The following is a 13,054-nucleotide window of genomic DNA, read 5'->3' on the forward strand; positions in this document are numbered from 1 at the left end:
CGTTACATTCTTTGGATGTTGTTAGAGCTTTGAAATATTATGTTGAAGCTACTAAATCTTTCCGAAAGACTTCTAGTCTATTTGTCATCTTTTCTGGTTCTAGAAAAGGCCAGAAAGCTTCTGCCATTTCTTTGGCATCCTGGTTGAAATCTTTAATTCATCTTGCCTATGTTAAATCGGGTAAGACTCCGCCTCAGAGGATTACAGCTCATTCTACTAGGTCAGTTTCTACTTCCTGGGCGTTTAGGAATGAAGCTTCAGTTGATCAGATTTGCAAAGCAGCGACTTGGTCCTCTTTGCATACTTTTACTAAATTCTACCATTTTGATGTATTCTCTTCTTCTGAAGCAGTTTTTGGTAGAAAGGTACTTCAGGCAGTGGTTTCGGTTTGAATCTTCTGCTTATGTTTTTCATTAAACTTTATTTTGGGTGTGGATTATTTTCAGCAGGAATTGGCTGTCTTTATTTTATCCCTCCCTCTCTAGTGACTCTTGTGTGGAAAGATCCACATCTTGGGTATTCATTATCCCATACGTCACTAGCTCATGGACTCTTGTTAATTACATGAAAGAAAACATAATTTATGTAAGAACTTACCTGATAAATTCATTTCTTTCATATTAACAAGAGTCCATGAGGCCCACCCTTTTTTGTGGTGGTTATGATTTTTTTGTATAAAGCACAATTATTCCAATTCCTTATTTTATATGCTTCGCACTTTTTTCTTATCACCCCACTTCTTGGCTATTCGTTAAACTGATTTGTGGGTGTGGTGAGGGGTGTATTTATAGGCATTTTAAGGTTTGGGAAACTTTGCCCCTCCTGGTAGGTAGGAATGTATATCCCATACGTCACTAGCTCATGGACTCTTGTTAATATGAAAGAAATGAATTTATCAGGTAAGTTCTTACATAAATTATGTTTTTTGGGAGAAAGGTTTTGCAAGCAGTGGTGCCTTCCGTTTAAGGTACCTGTCTTGTTCCCTCCCTTCATCCGTGCCCTAAAAGCTTTGGTATTGGTATCCCACAAGTAAAGGATGAATCCGTGGACTGGATATACCTTGCAAGAGAAAACAGAATTTATGCTTACCTGATAAATTACTTTCTCTTGCGGTGTATCCAGTCCACGACCCGCCCTGGCATTTAAGTCAGGTATAATTTTTTTTGTTTAAACTACAGTCACCACTGCACCCTATGGTTTCTCCTTTTTCTTCCTAACCTTTGGTCGAATGACTGGGGGGTGGAGCTAAGGGGGGAGCTATATGGAAAGCTTTGCTGTGTGCTCTCTTTGCCACTTCCTGTAGGGAATGAGAATATCCCACAAGTAAAGGATGAATCCGTGGACTGGATACACCGCAAGAGAAAGTAATTTATCAGGTAAGCATAAATTCTGTTTTTTAGGGATAACATCTTTTCAAAAATATAGCTTTTTCCTCAGTTCTATAATATGCAAGGAAGTTGTTTGTTTTTTTCATTTCTATCAAAAATGGTTGATTACTTAGCTAATTAAAATAAAAAATAGCAGTTTATGTTCTCAGCATTGATCAAATGTTTGCTATTTATGGACGTTCTGTAATATTCAAGTGCTGAAGTAAATGTTTTGCATAATTGCACCTTTTCAATAATTTAAATCATATTATGTTTGGAAAACATGAGTAGCTGTCAGCAATAAAACCTACTCAACAGTAAACTTACAAATGTGATAAAATGATCTTATTGTTGATTATTTAACAGCAACTTAGAAGGGTCTCAAGGAAAATAAAATGCAGGCATTAAATGTGCTTCTTATTTAATCACTGTTTAGTGTACAGAGGTTTTATAAACCAGTATATATCTACATCACTTTGATATTTCTTTCCATCTTCAGTAATAATTAACGTTCATTAACCCCCCCTAGTGTTTTATATGGCTTTTTCACATAATCTTTATAGCTTTCCTGTGTAGCTTAACATTTTTATCTTCATTTTTATTCTATATAATGTACTGACAGGGATAAAAACACACTTACCGGGAAAGTTTGTATCATTTACAGCAGTTCAGGCCTCGAGGTTCTGTGGTTAGCAGATACTTTATGGCGACATCTGTCAATTTCACATGTAAAATGACCCAATGCAAACTCGACTGGGATTGACGCAGACCAAAGAATGACTTGTGTGTGTTAATGATTTCCTGTCACCACTAGCCTAACTCATTTGTCAGATGTGTGTCTAGTAGGAAACATTGTTTTGTTAAACTGGTTTGGTCTCTAGGTTTAATTCTAAATAGCACAGTACAGGTATACCCCGCTCATACAGCGCGTTAGGGACCGGAGCCCCGCTGTAATGTGAAAACCACCTTAAAGTGAAACAAGGCAGTTTTAGCTTTCATTTCACTTGCCAGTGTGTTTAAAAACTTGAAATCATGTTTGAACTAACATATATTAGAGGTGCAATAGTGCTACGTTTCGTTTAATACTAGCACAGCACAGTATTCAATAAAAACTGTACCTGTAAAATAATGATAATTACTGTAGTAAAATTTACCAGACTGTAGCACTGAGACACAGATTGCACTGTAATGCTGTAAACAGAGTGACCTGCGCATAACACAATGGTGCCAGTCACTTTTCTAGCAATCTCACGATGATTACAGCACTGTTTCAAAATCCTTGGAGGTTGAACTTCAGCTCCACAAAGCGCTGTATTAGCGAAGTGCTGTAAAGTGAAGCGCTGTAAAGTGAGGTATACCTGTACTCGGTAATTAAACGTATCAAACATTTCAATGTAATAGACACACACGTCTATATTCTTAAAATGGTTTAAACATTTTTTTTTCATAGCGAATACTTCATTGTGTCAAAATGTAAAAAAAATGCGTTAATAATGGCAAATTACAACCTTTATGTGGTTTTCAAGCAGTGGAAAAGCCTTTGTGTGGTTTTCATGCACATATGCACATTTTTACATGGTTTTTATGAGTTTCTATTACAGCACATTACAGGTCCATATATGTTATTTATGAGTTAAACATATTTGTTCTAATTCTTTTTGAATAAGCATGATGTTTTCACTCACACAGCAGACATTTTATTTTATCTAACTTATAATGTTAGTTTAATTACATTACACTGAATCATAATTTTAAGGCACTGGAATATTATGTATATTTACCATAGATGGAAATGTTTGCATTTCACATTTAATATTGCAGGGTTTGTTCTAATATGCAAGTAATAAATCTATTACATTAAAGATGGACTTTCTTATTTTTATGTAGACTCTTATTGACAGACTGACCGTTTAAGTTAAATGTTTGCTTATTTGCAGAGAGGATACAATGAGATCCGTGAAGTCAAACAGTTTCATTTTACTGGCTGGCCAGATCATGGCGTACCATATCATGCCACTGGCCTCCTCTCCTTCATTCGAAGGGTGAAGATTTCCAATCCTCCAAGTGCAGGCCCTATAGTGGTACACTGCAGGTTTGTACTGTCTTTATTGAACCTTGTCCATCAGAATTGTGCTCATTTTTAAGTGTTTGTATATATGTGTGTATATGTATGTGTGTGTATATATGTATATGTTTGTGTATATGTATGTTTGTGTGTATATGTATGTGTGTGTGTATGTTTATATGTATGTATGTATGTGTGTGTGTGTTTATATGTGTGTGTATGTTTATATGTGTGTATGTTTATATATATATATATATATATATATATATGTGTGTGTGTGTGTGTGTGTGTTTATGTGTGTGTGTGTATATATGTTTGTGTATATATGTGTGTGTATGTTTATATGTATGTGTATGTTTATATGTATGTGTATGTGTATGTTTATATGTGTATGTGTATGTTTATATGTATGTGTATGTTTATATGTATGTGTGTGTGTATGTTTATATGTATGTGTGTGTGTATGTTTATATGTATGTGTGTGTGTTTATGTATGTGTGTGTGTATGTTTATATGTGTGTATGTTTATATATGTGTGTGTGTGTGTGTTTATGTGTGTATGTTTATATATATATATGTGTGTGTGTATATATGTTTGTGTATATATGTGTGTGTATGTTTATATGTATGTGTGTGTGTATATGTATGTGTGTGTGTATATGTATGTGTGTGTGTATGTTTATATGTATGTGTGTGTATGTTTATATGTATGTGTGTGTGTGTATGTTTATATGTATGTGTGTGTGTGTATGTTTATATGTATGTGTGTGTGTGTGTATGTTTATATGTGTGTGTGTATGTTTATATGTATGTGTGTGTATGTTTATATGTATGTGTGTGTGTGTTTATATGTATGTGTGTATGTATGTGTGTGTTTATATGTATGTATGTGTGTGTATGTTTATATGTGTGTGTGTGTTTATATGTATATATGTGTGTGTTTATATGTATGTGTGTGTGTGTTTATATGTATGTGTGTATGTTTATATGTATGTGTGTGTGTATGTGTATAACAAAATAACAAGAGTATTGCATTGCACAATGATACTTTTTTATTGGACTAACTATACATTTATAAGTTGAAAAAGGAAGAAATACTTCCAAAAGCTTGTCAAATCTGAAGTAATACTCTTGATAAAGGAAGGAATACTTCCAAAAGCTTGTCAAATCTGAAGTAATACTCTTGATAAAGGAAGGAATACTTCTGAAAGCTTGTCAACTTATAAATGTATAGTTAGTTAAATAAAAAAGTATCATTGCTCAGTGCAATACTCTTGTTATTTTGTTATCTTAATCACTGGACTAACACGGCTACTCCAATATATATATATATATATATATATATATATATATATATATATATATATGCATAAAGGGTTCCAGTGAACAAAGTGTTTTTATTCTATCACATCAGAATAAACGTTTTCGGGCAGTAATGCCCGTCATCAGACTCCTGTGATGAATACAAACAGTATATATATGTGTGTGTGTGTGTGTATGTGTACATCCTTAATAATATTCATGCATGCTATAACCAAGTTTATAGGTATATACAAATCTCTGTCTTGAAAGTTTGTGTTGTTGCTAGTTCGAAGAAAACAATAAGTTACATTTGTACATGCTTGAATGACAGATCTCTTTATTGCAAAAAAAAAAATCTTTGCTAGGCTTTATTTTCTTAAATTTGTAGATGATTTTTCATTTTTCTGTTTAGAATGGATTGTAACATTTCCTTTACTGCTGTATCCACAGTAGTATGTGATCCGAAAGAGAATAGTTTGATATGTTTACCTAAGCACTGATGTAATTTTAAGACAAAGAGTTGGGTGCCTTAAATAACACACAGCTGCCTTATTTACACTTTTTTGATTTAGAATGTACTGCTAATAAATCAGGCTATCTGTCGAATGTGCTTCTCCTCTTGTTTTATTCAGAGGGTGGTGAAGTGTAAACAAATAGCTAGAATGAAACGCTCTTTGTATTGATCCTTCATGATTGAATGCTGAGTCTGTCAGGGGAGTCAGAGCAGAGACCTGATATCTTCCGTCTCTGCCATAACTTACTAATGAGAAACAGAGGAAGATGCAAGTGTTACACAGCTGATTTAAATAAGAAAAATGCTTTTAACCCATTTACTAATAGGGGCAAGAAGACGATGGATTCAACCCAATGCTTTTCAAATCCCCCTGACAAGTGCTATCTAATCTGTTTTTCACCCTGCATGTCTTGCTGATTTAACCTTTATAGCCATGCATTCAAAGCTATTTTCATTGACTTTTCAATCATGTTTCATTCAAGGTGTCTGTTTTTTTTTTTTCTTGGTCCTTTTAATGAATTTAATTCTGTTTAATGGATCAATTTCTAGCATGTCGTCTTAAGCACTTAACGTTAATTGTAAAATAAAGGGGACTAAAAAGGAAAGAAAATAATTTGTGTGTGTATTTTGTTTTGTGTGTTTATTCTAACTAGTTTTTTTTGTCTGAGTTTAAAAAAACGTATAAGCTGCTCCTTTGTGTCTTACAGTGCTGGCGCTGGTCGTACCGGTTGTTACATTGTTATTGACATTATGCTTGATATGGCAGAGAGGGAAGGTGTTGTAGACATATATAACTGTGTCAAAGCATTGCGTTCCCGTCGCATCAACATGGTCCAGACAGAGGTAAATGCACAGACCACACATTCAGTCCAATTTAGGGATTTGTCTTTTTTTTCTATGCCATCACAATCCACAGGAAGAGCTCCTCTTTGGAATAGTTAAAGGGACAGAAAACCCCAAAATGTTCTTTCATGATTTGGATAGAACATTCAATTTTCAACAACTTTCCAATTTTCATCTATTATCAAATTTGCTTCATTATCTTGTTATCCTTTGCTGAAGGAACAGCATTGCACTATGGGCAGCTAGCTGAGCACATTTAGTCAGCCAATCACAAGAGACAAATGTGTGCAGGCACCAATTAGCAGCAGCACCCTCTAATGTAAGATATGTGCATATTCTTTTTCAACAAGAGAACGAAGCGCATTTGAAAATAGCAGCAATTTTAAAAGTGTCTTAAAATGACATGCTCTATCTGAACCATACAATTTTTTTATTTTCCTATCCCTTTAAGAAGACAGAGCTATATGTGCAATATAACACTGTTTTAAAGAGAAAAGTCAAAATAAGTTTCATGATTTAGACAGTGTACAATTCTAATTCAATAAAATACTTGTAAAATGTGTGTGTGTGTATATATATATATATATATATATGTGTGTGTGTGTATATATATATATATATATATATATATGTGTGTGTGTGTATATATATATATATATATATATATACATATATATATATCGGGTACTTATAGAGCGCAAACTAATAACCTGTGAGGGTCTCTAAGCGCTAAGGGAAAGCGGGGGGGGGGGGGGGATGGGCGTTCAGTCGAAGAGCCAGGTTTTGAGGTCCTTTCTGAACTTTGTAAGGGAGGTGGTGGATTGTCTGAGGTGCAGCGGTATGGTGTTCCATGTCTTTGCTGTCATATGGGAGAAGGATCTTCCGCCTGCTGTGGATTTGCTGATGCGGGGGATGACTATATTTGTGTGTATGATATATATATATATATATATATATATATATGTATGTATGTACATTTTACAAGTATTTTTTATTTGAATTGTAAATCATGAAACTTTTATTTTGACTTGTCTCTTTAACTGCAATCAAGAACAAACTCCCTGATGATAGTAATCTATATGTGTATGTTAAATGTTTTGAAAGTGTGCGCTGGATATTTTACAGCTTAGTATAAAGAAAATTGTGCCTTGAAAGGATGAACTAAATGTGGGAGTTGACAGGCCCCCCCCAAAAAAATGTTTGACACAGACTAAAATGAGTTTTAAAGAGCACAAGACTGATGAACTAGTTAAATCCAAAAAGTATGTGAGATGCCATGTGAAAAGTATGTTTTAATGGATTTGAATAGCGGTAGTGTTTTTTCACAGTGCTGAGTAAAAAGAAACCATGCAAATACATTTTTTCTTGTGGATTGGAATGACCTATAGTTTGAAATATTTTTTTTTATTCAAACAGTTTTTCTAACAGATGGATAAATTAATTCTACCTGTTGTAAACATCTATACTATAATCGTGTTTGTAACGCATCCGTCACCAGTTGCACACGCATCCTCAAAGGAATGTTGGCTGCACGAGGCAGCCAAAAGATTCCACCTGGATGCAGCATAGGCTAATGAAGCCTTTAAAAAAACATGCATTCACCCGCACGAAACAAGGAAAAAAACACGTAACCGCCCGCAAGAAATAAAAATAAACTGCCCGCACAAAGTATAAAAAAAAAAACCTAAAACTGCGCGCACGAAGTATTAACAAACACCGAAATCGCAAAATAATAATGTAATTAACCCCTAATCCACAAATAACATAATCAAAATATTAACTCATAAACCGCCCACCCCCCATATCCCAATAAACCTTATTAATCTATTAACCCCTAAACCGCCAAATAACTAATTTAATTACTAAGCCCCCTAACCTAACGCCCCCTAAATTAACGCCAATACGAAGTTACACTTAAATAAAACCTAACATTAAATTACAAAAAAATTATCTAACATTACAAAAAATAAAAACTCTAAAATTACAGAAAAAATTATCAACAATTAAAAAAAATTAAATCTAATCACTATGAAAAAAAAAAAGCCTCCCCAAAATAAAAAACACCCCCTAAACTAAACTAGCAAAAGTTAAAAGCTCTTTTACATTTAAAAAATGCTAAGTCCCCCCTAACAGTAAAAAAAACCCCACCCACCAAACCCCCAAAATAAAAAAACCTAAACTACCCATTGCCCCTAAAGGGGCATTTGTATGGGCATTCAGCTCTTTTACAGCCCATTAAATCCCTAATCTTAAAAATAAAAAAAAAATCCTAAAACTAAACCCCAAATAGGTACTCGTTGTTCCTGAAGTCCGGCGAAAAAGGTCTTCTTCCAGGCAGCTCCATCATCTTCTATCTTCATCCGGAGCGAAGGCTTCCCCGATGCACGGATCCTCAGTGGTGTGAAGGCTTCTCTTAATGCGATCGTCCGTCGTACACTCAAGATTGAATGTAAGGTACCCAATATTTATTGGGGTACCTTGCATTCCTATTGACTGAAATTTTGAAATCAGCCAATAGGTTGACAGATATTGAAATCTTATTGGCTGATTTCAACAGCTCTAATCCTGATGGCTGATTTCAATTTTTCACTTAATAGGAATGAAAGTTACCCCAAATTGAATGCAGTACCTTGCATTCAATTTTCAATGTACGCCTGAGATCGCTGAGGACTGCCGTTACAGATCCGCTCATCGGGGAAGACCACTCTGCACCGCCTTCGCTCCTGATGTAGATAGAAAATGATGGCGCCGCCTGGAAGAAGACCTTCACCGCCGGACTTCAGGAACAGTGAGTACCTATTTGGGGCTTAGTTTTAGGATATATATATATTTTTTTTTTAATATTAGGGATTTAATAGGCTGTAAAAGACCTGATTGCCCTTTTAGGGGCAGTAAAAGAGCTGAATGCCCTTTTAAGGGCAATGCCCTTATAAATGCCCCTTTAGGGGCAATAGATAGCTTAGGTTTTTTGAGTGTTAGGTTTTTTTATTTTGGGAGGGTTGGTTAGGAATATTACTGTTAGGGGGTAATTTGTATTTTTTTTAAGTAAAAGAGCTGTTTAACTTTTTAAGGGCTATTGGTAGTTTAGTATTAGATCAGGGGGTGTTTTTATTTTGGGTGGATTTTTTTCATAGGGGTATTAGTTTAGGTTTACATTTTTTATTTTGGATCGCTTTATTTTATTTCTGTAATTTTACTTCTTTTTTTTTATATAACTTTAGCTTGGGGGTTTGTATTTTTTTAAACATAGACTGCCCTCTGGGCAGGTTTATCGCCTAGTATCTCATTATAAGTGATAATTCAAAAGGTAAATTGCCAACTATTCACAAATGTTGTGAAACACAAAGGAAAAAGACCTCTTCTGTGAATCGATGTTTTTTTTTATTTTTATTATGAGCAATATAATCACAACTCCCTGCTTTGTATAATTTCTTTTGTAGGAGCAGTATATTTTTATTCATGATGCAATCTTAGAAGCATGCTTGTGTGGAGAGACTGCCATCCCTGTCTGTGAATATAAAGCTGCATATTTTGACATGATTAGGATAGACTCTCAGACCAACTCGTCACATCTTAAAGATGAATTCCAGGTATTAGCAGTAAGCGCCTTTTTTTTTAATATGATTTACATTACATAATAAAATATTGTCCAAGTTCTTACGTTTTATTATCATTCTGCTGTTACAATGAGGTCCTTGGGAAGCCAATGAAATTAAATTAACTAAATTCCAGCTGCCAGTAACAAAAATATAATTTATTTTAATCTCCGTCTCTGAAAGTAACACATGCAGATTAGCCATTTTAACCCCTCATCCTCGTAGCTGCCAGTACCATATATAAAACAAAAACTCCTGTTTGCTGGAGACAGATTATTCATTTAAAGGGACAGTATACTGTAAAATAGTTTTTCCCTTAATGTGTTTACAATTGCTTTTTTTACCAACTGCAGAGTAAAAAATTTAAAAAATTAGCTTTTTAAGGTTTATTTCTGTATATTAAAGCTCTGATTTTGTGTTTTGAAGCCACAGCCTAATAAAATGGGTTGAGCTTGTAGGTATAATCCGATCTCATTACTGTATCACATTGTGCACATATACCTGCTTCTTTATCTTATATCTGTCCTTAAAACAATCACCAGTACTTTGAGAGAACAATGGAAAATCAACATTTTATTACCTTATCTCTGCTTTATCACACTGGGAGTGTAATTTCTTCTGCTGGCTGTGTTTACAAAGCTTATCTATAGCTGGTACGCGCGGCCACAAACTTTCAGAATAGGTGGGGATACCACATGCTAAATTAACAATTTCAGATGCCAATATAAGGGTAAAGGAGCTACTTGTAAACAATTTAATACACTCCAGCAGGTAAAGTGGATCATTGGGAACAAATTAAAGGGGAGAAAGTTTTTGAGTAAACTGTCCCTTTAACTCCTTTGCAAGAAAGTTCAGTGAGTTCAACCAAAATAACTGACTTTAATGCACACATAATAGTAAAAAAGAAAAAAGGCAAAGGCATTGGAAAGCTGGACATTGGGATAATGGCTGGTGACGTGGGATATAATACCCATTTCTGGGCCTGACCTGGTGACACCAGAATGGTGGCAAGACTAACCAAAATATGACCAAAATTGTTTGCCTCTTCAAAATTGCTAGCACTAAAATATGTGACTTAATATTTTGAATATATAAGTTTCTTGACTGGTTTAACATTTTATAGTAGTACCTGAAAAAACTGGTGGGAGGGGATAGGAAACTGAAAATGTTTACAGCAGTGTATTAAATGGACATCATTAAACCAAAAAAATAATTAAAATATATATATAAAATCCAAACAATGTGCACTCCAGATTTTCAACCATAAACCTCCTTGGGTGCTGCTCATAAATACAGATAAAGCAACCAACAGAAGAGCACTCCAAAGGTCTTGCAAATTTAAAAAAAAAAGTGACTGAAATTTGCAAGACCTTTGGAGTGCTCTTCTGTTTGTTGCTTTATATATATATATATATATATATATAATATATATTAAACATCAGGGGAACAAAAAAATACTAGCGCTGCTTAAAAACCCATAAGCATACATTTAAAACATATTGGAAATGGTGTTTCTTTTTGCTATTCACCTTTCACTAAACATGAAGTTTTGTATCATCATTGCTTTTTTTCTTTTTTCTTTCTACAGTGGCTGTTTTCCTAATTTACAGTTATATTTGATATTCTCTTTTGTGTGTCCAAAATATTTTGTGTTCCTTTACTTTATGAATTTTGTATGACCTTTACTAACATGGAACATGTAGAATTACAACACACCTGATTAGGAATTACCCTGTGCAACATCGCCCTTTGCTTTCTTTTTTAAATTAAATGAATATTTGATTAACAATAAACATGCATGAACATATATTTGTGTGCTTCATTCATATACATGTTGTTGTACCCTACTGGGCAATTACTATCTTCTCTCTTAATCTTTGATTTTCGTAACTAACGTTCTCTGATTCTTGCTTTAAAGGGCTCTCTGCACCCGTAGGTATGTAGGCTATTAATTGTAAACAACCTTGACTCCTGCAGTAGCACTTAGAATCTGCTGCATGTGTCGTCATGATTATTGTAGAATTACTTAAACTATGTATTTTTCCCACAGACCCTAAATTCTGTGACACCTCGACTACAAGCTGAAGACTGCAGTATAGCCTGCCTGCCAAGAAACCATGAGAAGAACCGTTTCATGGACATGCTGCCACCGGACAGATGCCTTCCCTTCTTAATTACCATAGACGGGGAGAGCAGCAATTACGTCAATGCAGCACTTGTGGATGTAAGCGTCCACTTTTCTTGTATGATGTGTTTGAAGGACATGAGTTAGAGCTGATACAGGGTGATTGATGTCTTGCTGCTGCAAATATTTCAAAACAAACAGAAAGTTAATGAGCAGTAATTAAAGGCCTGTTGTCTTTCACTAAAATTGGATTCCTGTGAAATATTGGCAAGTTGTTTGTCATTTTCAGGGTTCATGTCTAGTGGGAATGATAGCTTCACATGGTCCATTTATTTTCACTCTGGATGTTAATGGACCGCCTAGATGCGTTCAAGGTTATCAAGATACACTCTGTGGGTATGAGTTAAGCACGGAGGCCACACTGCTCTGTTACATTTTACAAGTGTTCCATTCCTCCCAGATGCCGCTTAGCTGTTATGTGGCCTGCTCAATTTCTTATGTTGGCTGCTTTGAGATTTGTACTTCACATCTGCTCACTTCAGTGGCCAGATATCATTTATAGGAAAGCTTCTTGATGATTCAAGCTGTGCTGCTAATGCTTATTACTTGTTACACCACGGGCTGAGAGAACTGGGTCGAGTTGTTTTTATTAGGAAAGCATAAAAAAGTTTCGGGAAAGGCTTAGAAATCCTTAGCAACCCTGACATCTTTTTGTAAGGCAACAGCTAATCAGCAAATAACAGCCTAGTGTATCTGTGTTTGCATGACACAAAGTACAGGCATCACATCTCATGGCTTTTATTACTTGGCAGATTAGGAACTCACACTTTCATCATAGTGCATAATTAATGAATACAGACATTTAATGGGCTGCAGCAGGCAAGGGTTTTGCATTAGATTCAAGAGAATTTTTGAATGCTTGTTTCACTTGGTAAGCATAATGTGCTGTCATTATTCAGTTTGTGTGCATTAAGTAGCTTCTAGTATTGATAGCAGGGCTGCTGGTTCTTGTAACACATGCAAACCTATATTTTGAGCATATTCAGTTTACCATCATTCAGTTGCTTTCATTAACTTCTTATCTCCTTTATGTGTATACAAATGGGTCTTAAGTTGACTTATAGGGCTCTATTTATCAAATTGCAAAAGCAGCTTCGGAGCCGGTCCTGCAGTTGATAAATAGAGCCCTATAGCCTGCAATTGTTTATTAAATATGCCAAGGTTTAGGAACTTGTATTTTTA

At 34.8% G+C, this 13,054-nt stretch overlaps 1 protein-coding gene across 6 annotated transcripts in view; it reads left to right on the forward strand.

Moving 5' to 3' along the window:
* The window catches only part of PTPRK (protein tyrosine phosphatase receptor type K), an 865,926-nt gene that overhangs the window by 826,432 nt on the left and 26,440 nt on the right, over window positions 1-13,054 (forward strand). For 3 of the 6 annotated variants that reach the window (XM_053710702.1, XM_053710703.1, XM_053710705.1), the window contains 4 exons: window positions 3,305-3,459; window positions 5,956-6,091; window positions 9,532-9,690; window positions 11,738-11,911. In XM_053710702.1, the coding sequence (XP_053566677.1) occupies window positions 3,305-3,459; window positions 5,956-6,091; window positions 9,532-9,690; window positions 11,738-11,911 (624 nt within the window). The remainder of the gene's footprint in view (window positions 1-3,304; window positions 3,460-5,955; window positions 6,092-9,531; window positions 9,691-11,737; window positions 11,912-13,054) is intronic. The other 3 variants (XM_053710704.1, XM_053710706.1, XM_053710707.1) reach the window with 1 other exon arrangement.

The sequence above is a fragment of the Bombina bombina genome, chromosome 4, assembly GCF_027579735.1.
Source record: "Bombina bombina isolate aBomBom1 chromosome 4, aBomBom1.pri, whole genome shotgun sequence".
NCBI classification, from domain to species: Eukaryota; Metazoa; Chordata; class Amphibia; order Anura; family Bombinatoridae; genus Bombina; species Bombina bombina.